Consider the following 14,331-nt stretch of genomic DNA (forward strand, 5'->3'; position numbering starts at 1 on the left):
TTACATCATCCCTGTCAGCACACACACCTGTTTCCTCCACATGCTCCACCCCCTCCACACACCCCACTGCTCCCATGCACTTCCTGGATCTCTTAAAGAGAAAGAGTAAGTCAATGCAGCAGGAAACACCAACAAGTGATGGTCATGACATGACGTTCCAGGCTCTTCATGTTGTTTTTTTCTCTCCTTTATCAGATTTCCAGGATTATAGTGTTTCTCATCACAGTTATACACATGATGTTCTGTCCTACTGAGTACTGATCATGTTACATGTGCTGTGTCTGTGCACTGAGACAGAAATAAACTGGATGGACAATGCTGAGCACCAAACCTAAAAACTAGCTTCCATCTCAGGAATCATAGTGTATTTTTTTAAAATATCAACAAGTTGTGTTACATCCTAGAAACTTTAGGTCTTAGTAAGATTTTATTTAATCACATTCCTGATTGACCTCCATAGAAAGACCATTTAACACAACTCATTCAAAAAGCTGCTGACAAGACACAATACTTCAATCCTAAGCACTGGCTACCAGAATTGAATTTAAGTTCCTTCTTTGTGTTTACAGGCCTCTTGGTAGTCTGGGTCCAAAACAAACCAGGATTGGGCATCTGAAACCTGCAAGGGCAGGTCAGCTTGTAGAGCTAAGAGTTAGTGGAATCAGCTCCAACTATTCAAATGGGGCTTCAGCCTCTTCTATACATTGGCCCTGAGAGCTCACAACAGTGCAACATGACAAAACACATGCTAATCAACAAAGACAACTTCATCAATTTGACAAGACAGGGGCAGCATTAAGAAACACACTGCAAAAAGATACAATACAACATAAATGTATCTGGGAGCAGCTACTAATACATCTACAAGTGTCCGTCATTTTTTTTACTGCACCCTGGAAACATTGCTATTACAGTAGTCTACATTGTTTCCAGGGAACGCTAAAAAGTGACAGATACAACTGGAACACTCTTGTTGTTTCTGATACAGAAATTTACTGGAGCTGTCTGATAACATGTACGTTTTCTGATTTTGTAGTTGTTTTTGTTTGTACTATATTTCCGAGGCCTGTTAGTGTTTTTCTAGTTATTATCCTGCCAACATAATTACTCTGATGTATATGCACATACTGTATGTGACTGGTGCTTTTTAGTTGCTCCCAGAGACGTTAAAGTTGTCATCTGTGCTTTTAGTTGTCTTAATGTTCCACCTGTGTTGTCAAATTGATAAAGTTGTTACCCTTGCAGTGCTGTGACCTCTCGGGGCCACCGTACTTTGAATATTCTTTAAATACAGATTTAAACATGTTGGTACTTTTACTATCTTACACTTTTATTATTTACATTCTCAACCCTGTATTTGAATTACATTTTATTATATTTCTCTTTTTATTTACAACGTTTTAATGCATCATGTGAAGCACTTTGTGTATTAAGTTACCCCACATTGCCTTTTCTGATTCTGTTAAGCTATACTAGTCTGTTGTACAGAACCCTATTTAAACTACATCACTACGAAACCCACTGTTCCTCTGAGGGACAAAAAAGGCGTTCATTTAAATTAAGATCAGTGATTGAATATCAGTTGATGTAAAAATAGAATTGCAGCCTCTACACTGTGTTAACAGTTGACACACACAAAAATTAAATCTTGCTCAACAACACAATCTCAAATTTTCCACAACACAAAGTAATTTTATCTCTCACTGTCGTCCAATCACATTCAGGCAGTTGCACATTCCTGCTTGATGACAGAGGTTCTGCTGTTTTCCTGCTGTTTGTGGTGATGCAGGAAAAAATTATGTAATTTCTCTCCAGAGTTCTGTCTCATAGTAACATAATGCCGCCGTGTACTGGCTTCATGTTTCACCTCACTTCTAACAACAGCTTTGTCTGCAGCTGAGACCAGACACAGAGGATATGGAGCAAACGTGTGATAATGAGGGGACAGACTTGTCCAAAAAACAATTGTTTTAAGTTACATCCAGCTCAGAGTGGGAACAGAAACAAACAGCAGCTTCTATTTAAAGACAGGTTCACCACTGACAGATGAAAGCAATAATGAATGGACATGGATTAAATTGTGGTGGTTGGAAAACTGGATCAGAACACGTCTAAAACAGAAGCTACATGTAGAGAATGACACATTATCACAGATTGCTCCTCGATGATTTAGGAAACATCTGTGTTTGTCAGACATGTGCAGGAATCTGCTGCTGCAGAAAACAGGAGCTGGGTACTGACGACCACACATTTACAGATTTCATCTGTCAGTCTTCAGCTTACTGCTGATCCATGACCCTACATTACTTTTAATAACGAATATTAGATTACAGCATTGAAGACTCCAGAGTGAAGAAGCTGATAACTAAAAACAGCTCAATAACATTTACATCATCACACACACAAGAACACACACAGGTTTAATGGTAGTTTATTTCTGCTCCGTCTCCCATAGCGACCAGACTGGTCTCTGTAGCCACGGCGATGGAGCTGCAGCTTAGGACCACAACTGATGGAAACCAGACAGACAGCAAAGTGTGAGGGACCGAGGTACTTGTACTTATTAGGAGTATTTCCACTTTAGTTTCCCTCCACCTAATGAATCTAAAGCTTCTAATAAACACTGATGTGTTGTTTTAAATGAAGCAGCTGTCAAAAGTTTTAACCTGCTGCTGTTCTTTATTTGTGATGAAATACTGCAAGTTTTATTTAATTGCACTCAGAGATGTCGACCAGAACTAGAAGTACTTTTTCAACATATTCTGAATTGAAGGTTCCTCCAAGTAATGTCACCTGGAGGCATCTTTTCAGCTAGCTAGTAGAATATTGATATAGTAAAGTTAAAGGGAAGTTTAATGGCATTTTTGTACATGTACTACTAAATTAGAACCAAAAGAAGCGGGTTCAAAATCAGCGAAGGCGTCCTTTAATAAAACTGTCTACTAAGCTGAACAAGCAGGAGTTTATATATTGGTAAAACTACACAAATAACATCATTAGTGACCAGAAAGTGTGAACTGTCCAAAGAAGGTACAGAATTAGCACTTAGCTTAAGAACCACAATGTTCTCCTGCACTGATTCGCTAAGCTTAACAGCCAATCAGAATGGCAGGCAGACGCTGACTGACACCAATCCAACGTGCTGAATCAGGTGAAATGCAGCAGCAGAGGGTCAGACTAATGCTGAGGGGTCAGGACACAACACAAAGAGGAGGCTGACAGTAGGTTTAGTGTCATGGCCCTGAAAGTGACTCACAACATTAGAGTGGTAAAAGGTAAAAGTCCTGCATACTGAGGCTTTCAGTTTCTGAGGAGGCTCCTGTTCTTCTAGCTTTAATATGTGTCAGTTTTCTCTAACCATGGTGCTCACAAGGGACAAAATGTTAGTCATGAAGTATTTTGTTGTATCAATGATTTGATAAGTGTGTATGTTGTTTCACTACATTGTGTTTTTCTGTCAAGGACTCCACTATAAACAAATTGTTATACTTGAAGCACGTTTTCCTCAGAAAACTTCTACATCACAGGTACAATGTCTGGGTTTTCCACACATTTTCCCACGCAGGAGTTTTCCCACAGATCGTCTCTGTATAAATGGACACACACACACCCACTCACAGCATGTGAAAGAATGCCTGGGAACTGAGGAGTGTGAACCATTTATTCATTTGCTAATTTTAACAACAATACACATGCTCATTAAAAATGCAGAGACAGACGCCTCACACACAGAAATACGCAAACACTGGGAATTGTTCATTTATATTTTAATTTGACAGGTTTATTTAAGTATGATAAATGAAAATTTTTAAATGAATAAGTTTAATTTCTTGCTGCTTTTTAGCAAAAGTAGTTTACTAGAGTAAAACTCTAAAAGGTACTGAGTATTTCCATTTGATTTTACTCCTCCACTACATGTGTCTGACAGCTTCAGTTACTTTGCAGAATCACACAGTGTTTTCAAATAATCAGGTACATTTGATACTTCATCCTAATACTTTTGTATGCTCACTTCAGTAAAGTTTCACTAGTAGGTTTTAATCATCACTACTAGGTTTTAATCATCAGTACAAATATTTGTATAACATGGCTTACATTTGAGTTTTCAGCTCAGTTGTACAGTGTTAAAAAAATAAATTATAAAAAAGTGTAATTTTCCAGTTTCCCTACATTTTTGCTTTTTCATTGCTACTAAAGACTCAATAAATGTTGGTGATTTCAAATATTAACTAACAAAAATCAGCTTTTTAAAGTGGGATTCTAATGTCTGTACATGAATTAAACTGAACAGACCAAAACATTTTAGATTTTTGCTAAAACTTTATGAGGCACATATGGAACAAATGTGGACCAGACTTGTAAATTTATGCACTGTGTTTAGTTTGTGTTTATCAGGAACCCAGAACTCACTCTATTACCGCAGCACTGGTTTTGGACTTACAGCACCAACAGAAGCATGTGCTCATTACCTCAACTGGAGTAAAAGAATTTAAAGTTGTACTTGTATTTTTTTGCAGTTGCACAGTAATGAAGCAGTTTACCAGTAGAGGTAAACACTTTCAGAAACATAGGAATGCACAAACACAGAACTCCAGCAACACACACCAGAAGCACGAGGATGTCATGTAGATTTGCAAAGTCATTGTGCACGTGAGGTCAAACAAACACAGCAACGCAGCAGCAGCTGCAGCTGTAGCTGCAGGTTAAAGCAAGGAGATCAAGCACTTCCTAACTTCAGTCTGTGAGCTGCTGGGACAGACAGCGATCACCACCGGAAAGTCACAATCAGCCAAACAAACTGTTTCCTGTGTCCTTTTCATCATAAAAGCCCCTACTGGTGACAATGAGTTTGTGACAACCCCTGAGAGATGTTGGCCAGAAAACCATGACATTTTCTGGTGTCATTGGAGATCAGAGAAGGATTCTGGCGAGAAGCTGACATTTACTGTGGTCATTTACACTGACAGAATCCTGCTAAATGTCCTGCACTCATGCATGGCGTGTAACAAACACAGCAGGGGCTGGAGTCCCCAGGCCTCACCTGCAAAATGTCACTGAAAGAGACACAAAATGACTAAAAATAGACAGAGAAGCCCCTTACAACACACAAACTGACTAAATTGCAAAACAAATAAATAATAAAACACACCACACAGATGCAAAATGACCAAAACACACACAAATGAAGTCCGAAAGAGCACAAAGCAATGCAAAACATCACAGAGGAAAGTACAACAAGTACCACGGCATGGACAGGTTACCGAGCAGGTCTCCTCTGTGTGGGGTTAGTTAAACACACAAAACGCGACAAAAGACAGACATAAAAATGATCCATCAATGTGTTTTACTAACATAAAATCTGTAAAAGGGACAGTGTAGTCCTAATAAACAGGGTAACAGAAGTGACTTCATAATCTTCATTTCCCCTCACTGACCGATTTATCAGCCTTCACAGGATTTCTGCAGCGCTGGATGTGTAGCCATTCCTGTCCTGTCACACTTTAACCTTTTTTTATTAAATATTTGATACAAAATAAATTCATATTTTGCTACGCCTGGACCCTGTAACTCTGAAACACAAGACATGTTTATGTCCAGTTTAAACCCCACAGCCTCCCCCTATCCAGTTTTATCGAGATCCATGTGTCCTTCCTATTCGAAGCTCTCCAGGATGGGCTCATGTCCAGTCTCCTTGAGAAAAAGGAGCAGGTCATCCGGTCTCAGCCCCATGGTAGCAGTGTTGGTCATTGGGTGGAAGTAGACCATCTGGTGGCCTCCCTCCACCAGGTCCCGGTCCAGGACGAACTTCACACTGCGGTCCTGATCGAAAAGCAGAGCGAGAGCCGTGGCACAGCCCTGTCCTACCTGACAGGAGACAGCAGACGAAGAGTATTAATGGTGGAGATTCAATCCATTACTCTTATGTTAAAAATATTTTAGACTTATTCAAAGTTTATTTTTATACAGTTTTTACAAACTCTTTAAGTTCAGGCCTGATTCTGTAGAACACAGTCATCCTTTAGCCCTGATCGCAGCATCACACAATCAGTCTGGGATCACTGCACTTTGTATAAAGTTCAATAAATAAAGCATTAAGTACTATTAGTATTTTCAGGGCCCTAAAATTCCCATTTAGTCAGTACCAGTTTGACAGCAGCTGGGATATTTTCATACAAGCCTGGAAATAGAAAGTTTGAGTATTTATAAAAACAAGACGTTCTAATGTATGATGAAGAAAAAATGTTTCAAATTCTGCATCAGACTGTCACTGAGCATGTTAGCGCCTCAATGTCATCTGAAAGCGAGTGTCATTGGAGGAAAGCAGATCTGAGCATAAAGGAGTTAACATGGTTAATAATGAGAATAAGCTTCAGTGTGTTTTCTGACCCAGAAGTAGTTCAATATCTGAAAGATTTCACCTTCCATTTACATTGCGACTTCACGTCTTTCTAAATCAGATTTTTACCAAGTTTACATGAAAATATCACCGATTGTTGCTCTCGCGCTGCAGCACTAAACATGTCACATTATGTCTGTTCTTCCTGATTCTGACTTCAATGTTCAGATCCTCATCGCTAAAGAACAGCTAGAATCTTAAGGTTCCACAAGATCCAGAGTCTTGTCTCAGGCTTTTTCACCTTGAGTTTTTCCAACATGGTCACCTCGTCGGCAAAGCGCAGGTTGCCGCTGCCAACGCCAAGCTTCTTGGCGAGGTCGCTGAGGTTCACCTGCAGAGGAACAGGGAGAATTATGGGATGAGGAGGGGGCGAGAACAATTACCTGCAAATTACACTTTTCTCTTTTCTGTGTGCAGAGTCAGATATCACCATTTATCTTTTGTTATTTTCTGTGAAGCTTTAAAAACTGGAAGACACTCCCCCTCCAGGCTAAGCTGGAAGTTTTAGAGGGTTCTTTACATGGAAAAGAGCCACTTGTAGGTGGGGGTGTGCAGTATTTTTTTCAGTAACACATGATAGGCTGTTTATATATGAAACATTTTAATTAGCTGAAGATCAGGACCAACTGCAGTTTTCTAACATGTATAATTCTTTTCTATTGTGTGTTGCCAGAAGATATATGTGTTGGTGTCTTTTGATCCCATGTGGACAGGTCACATGACTGCCAGGACACACTAACTACTCAGAAGGGAGCTAACCTGACGGTCGTGACGAGCAGACACCAGCCACAGGCCTTTTTTCTTCTTGTCTTTCAGGAAGAGGTTCTTCGTGACAGCTCCGCTCACGTCCTGCAGGTGAGGCATCATCTCCTCCACTGTAAACACCTGCAGGTGAGACAATCGGAGAGTTCAGAGGTGGGGCACCATTGCTGATTCTTGCAGCGACTGGTATGATATCACCCAGGATACAACAATCACACTTTTTATGCATCAGCAAGCTCATCTGCCTAATCTTCCCGGGCTTTGGATCCTGCTGTGGAAACACAAGTCACAATTCCCTAAAGAACTTTGATCCCAGGGAAGGTTCCTAAACTTTAGTTCCTGGGACATAACAGTACCTGGAAATTTCTTTTTCAGGTACATAGATCTGAAAATGTTACAGTATAAATATCAATTGATCCTGAATCTGTGACACTGAGGAAATATGGAGTTGTTGTTTAAGTAAAAATTGCACCTGGGACACAAAGATTCGGGATCTGGGACAATTTAGGGCCAATATAAAACTTGAGCACACAGTGTACAAGTTGTTAAAGGTTAACTAGAGAAATAAATCTTGTGTTCTGACATCATTGTATATTAATTCTTCAAGACACCACAGAGTTTAATGAATAAAAAAATAAACTTGTGCTTCTTCTCTCAGAGTCTGGACGAGGACAAAGCTCAGTCAAGTCTCCCTGTCTGCAGCAGAGATGGAGCAGACAGCTCCTTACGTACATTAGTCGAACCGTTGATGGGTTCCAGCCAGGTGAAAGTAAGATAACTGTCTAGTGAGTCCATTGATGAGCCAGCGGGAAATAAACTGGACCGCAATCATCTAAAGTCTTTGAAGCAGAGACCAAAGAACATGGTACTCTGCCAGCTATGCTAAGTGTTTGACTTATTTTGCTGTTAAATTGCTAAATGTAGATGAAATTCCTTTACATTCCTTTAACTTGAATGGAGCTAATCTGTCAAATGCAGATCAGCAGTTGGGACAGGACTACTTTCTGTTAGAGTCCTGCAGTGCACACTTTGTCATATTTGTTTGTTTAAAGAAAATATTTAAATCAAAATTATTGATGAATTCAAATTTTAATTTTGAGTAAATTAATCGTTATATAATTTTTTTAAATGTGTAAAATAATCTAAGATGAATACAAAACAATAATCATTAGGTGCAGCCCTAATTAAAAGTACTTTTTACATCACATACAAAATGTTAAAGACATGTTAACAACAAAATGCACTTTAAATACTAGATCACTAAAGCTGCAATGTGAGGTCAGTTTTTGTACTTTACGTGCCATTAGGTAATATAAGGTCATACAGTGTTTTATCTAAAAGCCACAGATTAACTGTGGCTTTTATATAAATGTAGTGGAGTAAATAGTAAAGCAAAGTAAAGTGAGGTGCAGTATATAGTAAAAATGTTAAATTATTAAAGTAATCAACTTAATTTTATTCTTACGTGCTGTAGTAGAGTAAATGCAGTTAGTAGTTACTTTGCTCCTGTGTCAGACTGTGGAGTCTGTGGACAGAGAGAAATTAGTTTTTGTCTCCTCCTACAGGTCAAAGAAGCTGAAACCTGTCACACGCGCCAGAAGAGCTAAAAAAGTTTATGAACAAAAAGTTAAAACCGTTCCAACATCCATCGTCAGTATTTTACTTAAGGTTGCAGAGGTTGGACCCCCAGACTCCATTAAAAACATGTCCATTTTGTGTATGTCTTTTATATGCACATAAAAATGACTGGACGATAAAGTCCGAATCAAATTTCAGCTTCAGGAGACGTCGAGGTGAACTCGGCTTCACAGCAGCCTTGCAGTAAAATGTGGAGAAAACGCCCCCGTCACAGAGCGGGACAGTGACTACAGTAAACATGTCCGTCACAGAATCGAACTGTGAATCTGGATGTATTATTCAGTGAGTCTGAATAGGGTTTGTTGAGTTTATGCATTTGATAGGAATCAAGGGAAACGTGCTCTAGAACGACAGTATACCATATATTTATTTTACCGGTGGATGCTCCACGCAGCTCGTCTGGATGTGTAACGTGTCCAGGAATTTGTCCAGCTCCACCCGCAGGTCCTCACACATCCTGAAGGCTCGGCGTCACCTGAACTGACACAAACACAGGAGGAGTGGACGTCAATGGGCATAAAACAGCTGCACGAAGATCAAGAAGAAGAAGAAGAATTAAAAGTCGACGGCAACTCTTCTTCTTCGCGGACATTTAGTGCAGCTGCTTCCTGTTGCTGCCATCCTGTGGCCCTAGCTCAGTCCGTCTGCCCCTTCCCTTCACAAGTGACCTGTTGTCTTCTGAGAGGACACCTGCACTCAGAACCCGTTATATACAGCACATGAAAACAACTGAGTTTGTCTCAGTTGTTTTATTTTGCTGAGAAATTTTTAAAAATATTAAATAATTAAAATGTATATAAAGTATAATTCTAATATTTATACATTTTTAAAATATCATGTGTTTAAATAAATATAAAACATCCTCAGATATATATTCTATTATTATTCTATTATGATATAACAAATTATTAAAGAAGTTATTTATTCTAGTGTTAGACCTTTGACTTATATAAGCAACCAGTCATTTCAATGCAGTGTTTTCCCAAATGATAAAAAAACAGCAAAAGTAACACCAATATTAGAAGTGGAGATAAAAATTACATGGAAAATTATAGACCTGTATCCTTACTAACTACTTCCTCAATTTCAAAAATATTAGAGACACTGTTTGTTAAATAAGTGGACGTATTCATTGAGAAGAATAAATTATCGAGTGATTATCAGTATGGATTTAGAAAAAGTAGATCTACGGCTAATGGAGTAATGGAAGTGGTTGAGGATTTAGCAGAGGAAGATGAAAATGATGTGTTTTCTATTGGTATTTTCATTTATCTACAGAAGGCTTTTGACTCACTGGATCATGGTAATTTACTGAGAAAGTTGGATCATTATAGAATGAGAGGCACTGCTCATTTTTAGTTTAAAAGTTATCTGTAAAATAGAAAACAATGTGTGCAAATAATTGACACTGTTTCAGGATTAAAGGAGGTTACTTATGGTTCGGTAATTGGTCCAAAATGTTTTAACTTTATATTAATGATGTGTGAGGTCACAGATCTATTAAAATTTGTAATCTTTGCAGATGATACCAGTTTATTTTGTTCTGGAAGATTCTCTCTGTCACTTTCTGCAGGTGTCCCGGACTTTGGAGCTGTGTGTTTGGATTTGCTTTTTGTTGCTGTTTTCTTTTCTCTCTTCACTTTCCACTCACCCAAACCGGTCAAGGCAGATAGCTGCCCATCCTGAGCCTGGTTCTGCTGGAGGTTTCTTCCAGTAAAAGAAGTTTTTCCCCTCCAATGTTGCCTAGGGCTTGCTCAAGAGGGGAATTGTTGGGTTTCCTCTACATATATGTAAAATGTTGACTTTATTATGTACATTTTCTTGAGATTATTTTAATTTGAATTGATGGTATAAAAAGTTGAATTGAAATCAAAACTTTATCAAAAACTATACCGAAAGAAAGATAAAAAAATACAGATTATGGAAATAAATTTGATGAACAAAGGAGACCAATTGCTTTAATTTATATTCAGCATTAGTTAAGTGAAAATGTACAAACTTAAACTAAATGATCTAAATGAAGTATATTAGATAATTCAATTCAACTTTATTTAGCCCTAATTCACAACAAAGTCATCTCAAGGCACTTTGATTAAACACTACAGATTAAAGACTATGAAGATATACAGAGAAAACCCAACAAATGAGTGGTCTGTTTCTTTCTGTTGTCTTTCTTTGTTCTGAATCAATTATTGATTTTAAATGAATCGCAAGTTATTACAATCTGTTTTTGTTTAGATTTTACATGGTGTCCCAGCCTGTTGGACACAAGGTTTTAAAATTATCAGCTTTCCACATAATTACAGCCAAAAGGAAGTCAAACCCATTAAGAATAAAGTTGTAATTTTACAACCTTACTTCAGAAATCTTGTACATTTTTACTGCTGTGTTTTTATATTTTATGTATTTTTCACGTTATTTATTACTGTATAAACATTTTGGAGGGGATTCATTTTTTCTTCTTGTATTATTTATTACTTTTTATGTCGTATCTTTATTTATTTACTATTTTTTATTTATATTTTCTTCTTTTTATATTTACATTTTCTTTGTTTCTTCTGTTCGGTCCGGTCTGACGCTGCATTACGTCGCCTCTACGTCACCTAAACGATGCGGAAGTCAAAGTCACCGTGGAGAACGTAAACTAATGTCAACCTGCCGCCTTAAAAATAGAGAAAAAAGCAGCAGAAGAAAGAAGAACGAGAAAGAAGAACCGAGCGAACACTAAAAACGGCGGACACTTTACCTCCAGCTGCACTTTCTCGGCCAACGGCATGAAACGCAGCCGTTGCTGTCACTGCTCCTTGTGTTTCCAGTGAACATTAATTGTGCCTCCTCTGTGGACATCGATTCACTCGTTACCGACACCGCGACCGGTAAATGGACCGACCTGGTGACTCAGAGTCTACGTCGGTGCTGGCGGTGTGTTGCACGGGCCGCTAGAAACTGCGAGCCCCTCCACATCTCATTCTCTTTTGAAGGTAAGTGGACGAGATGCAAAACCCCTTTGGAAAAAAATTTATTTTACATTTTATTGCATGAGTAACTAAACCACAAAAACGCCTGAATAAAAGTGGAGGTATTTCCAAATTTATTAGCATCGCGTCGTTATTTCGGCGTTCATAATATTGCAGCTAACAGTAGTTTCCTTTGCTAAAATGTAAACTTTTCTAGCCCTTCATCTGTTATGGTGGGGTTTTTCAAAATTGTGTTCCACCCTGCTGAGCGGTGACTAACAGCAACGCGAATCTCTTGGAAAAGTAGAAAATTCACCGAAGTTGCTGTTATTTGACTGGTTAGATAGACGCCGAAATTAAAATTATGTCTTCCTTTTTTGAATAGACGTGAAATAATGTAAAAATTTGCATTTATTGCGGGCACCAGCGTAAGGGAGCGTTAAACGGACATGTTTTTGAAAGGAATTCTGTCTGTTCCCTGGCACAGCGGGTATCGAAGCTTAAAGATTAAAGCTTAAAAAGAATCAGAATTCTCAAAAATGACCAAAAATTAAGCTCATTACTCTGAAATAAGATGGGGATGAATATTGTGTATATTTGTGTGATAGATTGAAATGCAGAGATAATCTAGCATATTGTCCATCTGTGTTCATCGGTCCGCAGCAGGGATGTGGAAGGTCGAGCAGCCTTTTAAAATGACAGTGTTTACTTTGACTGCAAGAAATGTCCAAGTGATCCAAGAACTGTAACGCTAAATATGAATTCATACTTTTCTCAAAGTATTGACTTGGTTTTGTGACTGATAATTAGTGTTGTGTTCCGTCAGCGCTGTATATATTTTATATATTTTCTCCAGTATTTTAACAGTTTGGCCTCAAAAATATTCTTTACCGCCAAAATCATCATCATCAAATTGTCACAAATAATAGGGTCCACCATAGACGACAAAATAAAGTTTGTAGGTTGCAGTTTACATATCTTTATTCTAATTCAATATAAAAATCAGAGTTTTTACTGGAGAACCAGAACCAGCAATTTTTTTTATTTTATTTTCATAATAGACTTTAACAAGTAACTCACTTCCATACTGTATTTGACTAAGTCAAAGGTATGCAACCCTGGTACTGGAGTCCTTGACTTTAATCTCAGGTGTGTTCAGCCAATCAAAAGATGGAAGATACCAATACACTTTGTCTTCCCCCACTTCCATCTCATAAGAGATGGTATCTTCCAGCTCGTGGTTCATTGAACACACCTGAGCAAGTTAGTCAGGATTGATTGCAGACATGTAGGGCAGGGGGTCCTTGAGGACCAGGAGTGGGAACCACTGCCCAGAAATAAGTAATTTTGCTGACCCATTGATCCTGTCAGGATGTGGTACTTGAGCTGTTTAGAAAAACAGCAAGCTATCTAATGCAGTAAATCCTTGCAATGATCCTTGAATGAACCTATCAAATAAGAGGCTTCTTGAATTGATTTTCAAAATCAGAACTGATGCAGACCGCGTTGGATGTGAATAGACCCAAATAGAAATAGTACAGCAACACTGCATGATGATCCACCTGTTACTGGAAATAGCAGAAACACAGTTCATGCCCTCCTTGAGTAAAGGTCAATGCAAAGAGGCATGATGGCAGGTTCAAGTTTTCAATGTTGTTTAAATAGCAGCTGTGGTTGCTCAGGTATGTTAGTCAGGTGAGATTTAAACAAATCACAACAAATTCAGAAATCAATGTGTCTGCTGATAGTGTGATAGCATGTTTAATTTCCAAGCGTCTACTAAGCACTAATTTTTCGTAAAATAGTAGGTCCAGCACACGGATTGTGAGCCGGTCTGGATCCTCGGTACTCATAACTTTTTAGATTAAGGAGATATTTTTAGCAATAAAAGACTGTTAGGAAACAGACATTACATTTAGCAGCATTTCCAGCCCCTTGGAGACATCATGATGTTATTACCTGTAGCAAAGAGGTTTGGACACTGACCAAGATGGTAGAACATTTGGAAACTGTAGAACTGGTTCTTGGACACAGTTTCTGTCCCATTGCACAGCTAATCACCTGACCCATCAACGAGTCAGACTGTGGTTCTGACAGATCAGAAACTGTGATTTGCAAGCAGTTCCACCGTCTGATTTCTCACATGGCTGCTGTAAAACCATCTGTTATGAACTTGTTGAACTTATTGTGACTCCACACCAGCAGCAGCCGTCTATCCCATTCTTGTGAATGCCACATCTGAGAAACAACTGGAGGGAATTTTATAACTCTGACACATGTTTTGGCTATAACTGTTGTACAGGCACTGCATCAGTGGAAACTTCATGAACAATAGTTTGTATCTTTCAGAACTCTGCAGCTACACATGATTATTCTGCTGACTGTAGAATGGTACGAGCTGGCCTTCGCTGTCTTTGTCCACATCAAGGACTGGGTCCTTGGAGTAAATGACCTGATATTAAATTGAACTCTGATACTCTCTTGATCTGATCTTCTTCTCTCCTTTCAGCGTTCCTGTTATCGGCTGCCTTGTCTCACTCCGTCTGCAGTAACTGAGGTACCACAGCACTGTCCACA

General features: G+C 38.7%; 2 protein-coding genes across 4 annotated transcripts in view; one reads left to right on the plus strand and one right to left on the minus strand.

Annotated features, from left to right (window-relative positions):
• Nucleotides 1-3,750: 3,750 nt before the first annotated feature.
• Nucleotides 3,751-9,361, minus strand: LOC137101964 (prolyl-tRNA synthetase associated domain-containing protein 1-like). Of its 2 annotated transcripts, none has more exons than XM_067480991.1 (4): nucleotides 9,173-9,361; nucleotides 7,157-7,282; nucleotides 6,639-6,728; nucleotides 3,751-5,865 (listed from the first exon to the last, which is right to left on the minus strand). In XM_067480991.1, exons 1-4 carry the CDS (start codon nucleotides 9,251-9,253, stop codon nucleotides 5,653-5,655), a joined length of 510 nt encoding a protein of 169 aa, XP_067337092.1. In that variant the 5' UTR covers nucleotides 9,254-9,361; the 3' UTR covers nucleotides 3,751-5,652. The 2 variants fall into 2 exon arrangements, with proteins under 2 accessions (XP_067337092.1, XP_067337101.1); XM_067481000.1 differs by having other exon boundaries at nucleotides 9,157-9,329.
• Nucleotides 9,362-11,400: 2,039 nt separating this feature from the next.
• The window catches only part of psda (pleckstrin and Sec7 domain containing a), a 53,970-nt gene continuing 51,039 nt past the window's right edge, over nucleotides 11,401-14,331 (plus strand). The window contains exons 1-2 of one of the 2 annotated variants that reach the window (XM_067480143.1): nucleotides 11,401-11,778; nucleotides 14,264-14,311. The gene's annotated coding sequence lies outside the window, so the exon portion shown is untranslated. Of the gene's footprint in view, nucleotides 11,779-14,263; nucleotides 14,312-14,331 lie in introns of those variants that run through there. The other variant, XM_067480161.1, reaches the window with a different exon arrangement.

The sequence above is a fragment of the Channa argus genome, chromosome 1 (assembly GCF_033026475.1).
Source record: "Channa argus isolate prfri chromosome 1, Channa argus male v1.0, whole genome shotgun sequence".
In the NCBI taxonomy this organism is placed as follows: domain Eukaryota; kingdom Metazoa; phylum Chordata; class Actinopteri; order Anabantiformes; family Channidae; genus Channa; species Channa argus.

Bases quoted from the DNA above. Each gene is read 5' to 3' on its own strand.
- LOC137101964 (XM_067480991.1), bottom strand. From the start codon at position 9,253: ATGTGTGAGGACCTGCGGGTGGAGCTGGACAAATTCCTGGACACGTTA. The intron at 7,283-9,172 runs GTAAAATAAATA...TCTCACCTGCAG, and splicing joins GCTGCGTGGAGCATCCACCG to GTGTTTACAGTGGAGGAGAT. The intron at 5,866-6,638 runs GTGAAAAAGCCT...GTCTCCTGTCAG, and splicing joins CCATGTTGGAAAAACTCAAG to GTAGGACAGGGCTGTGCCAC.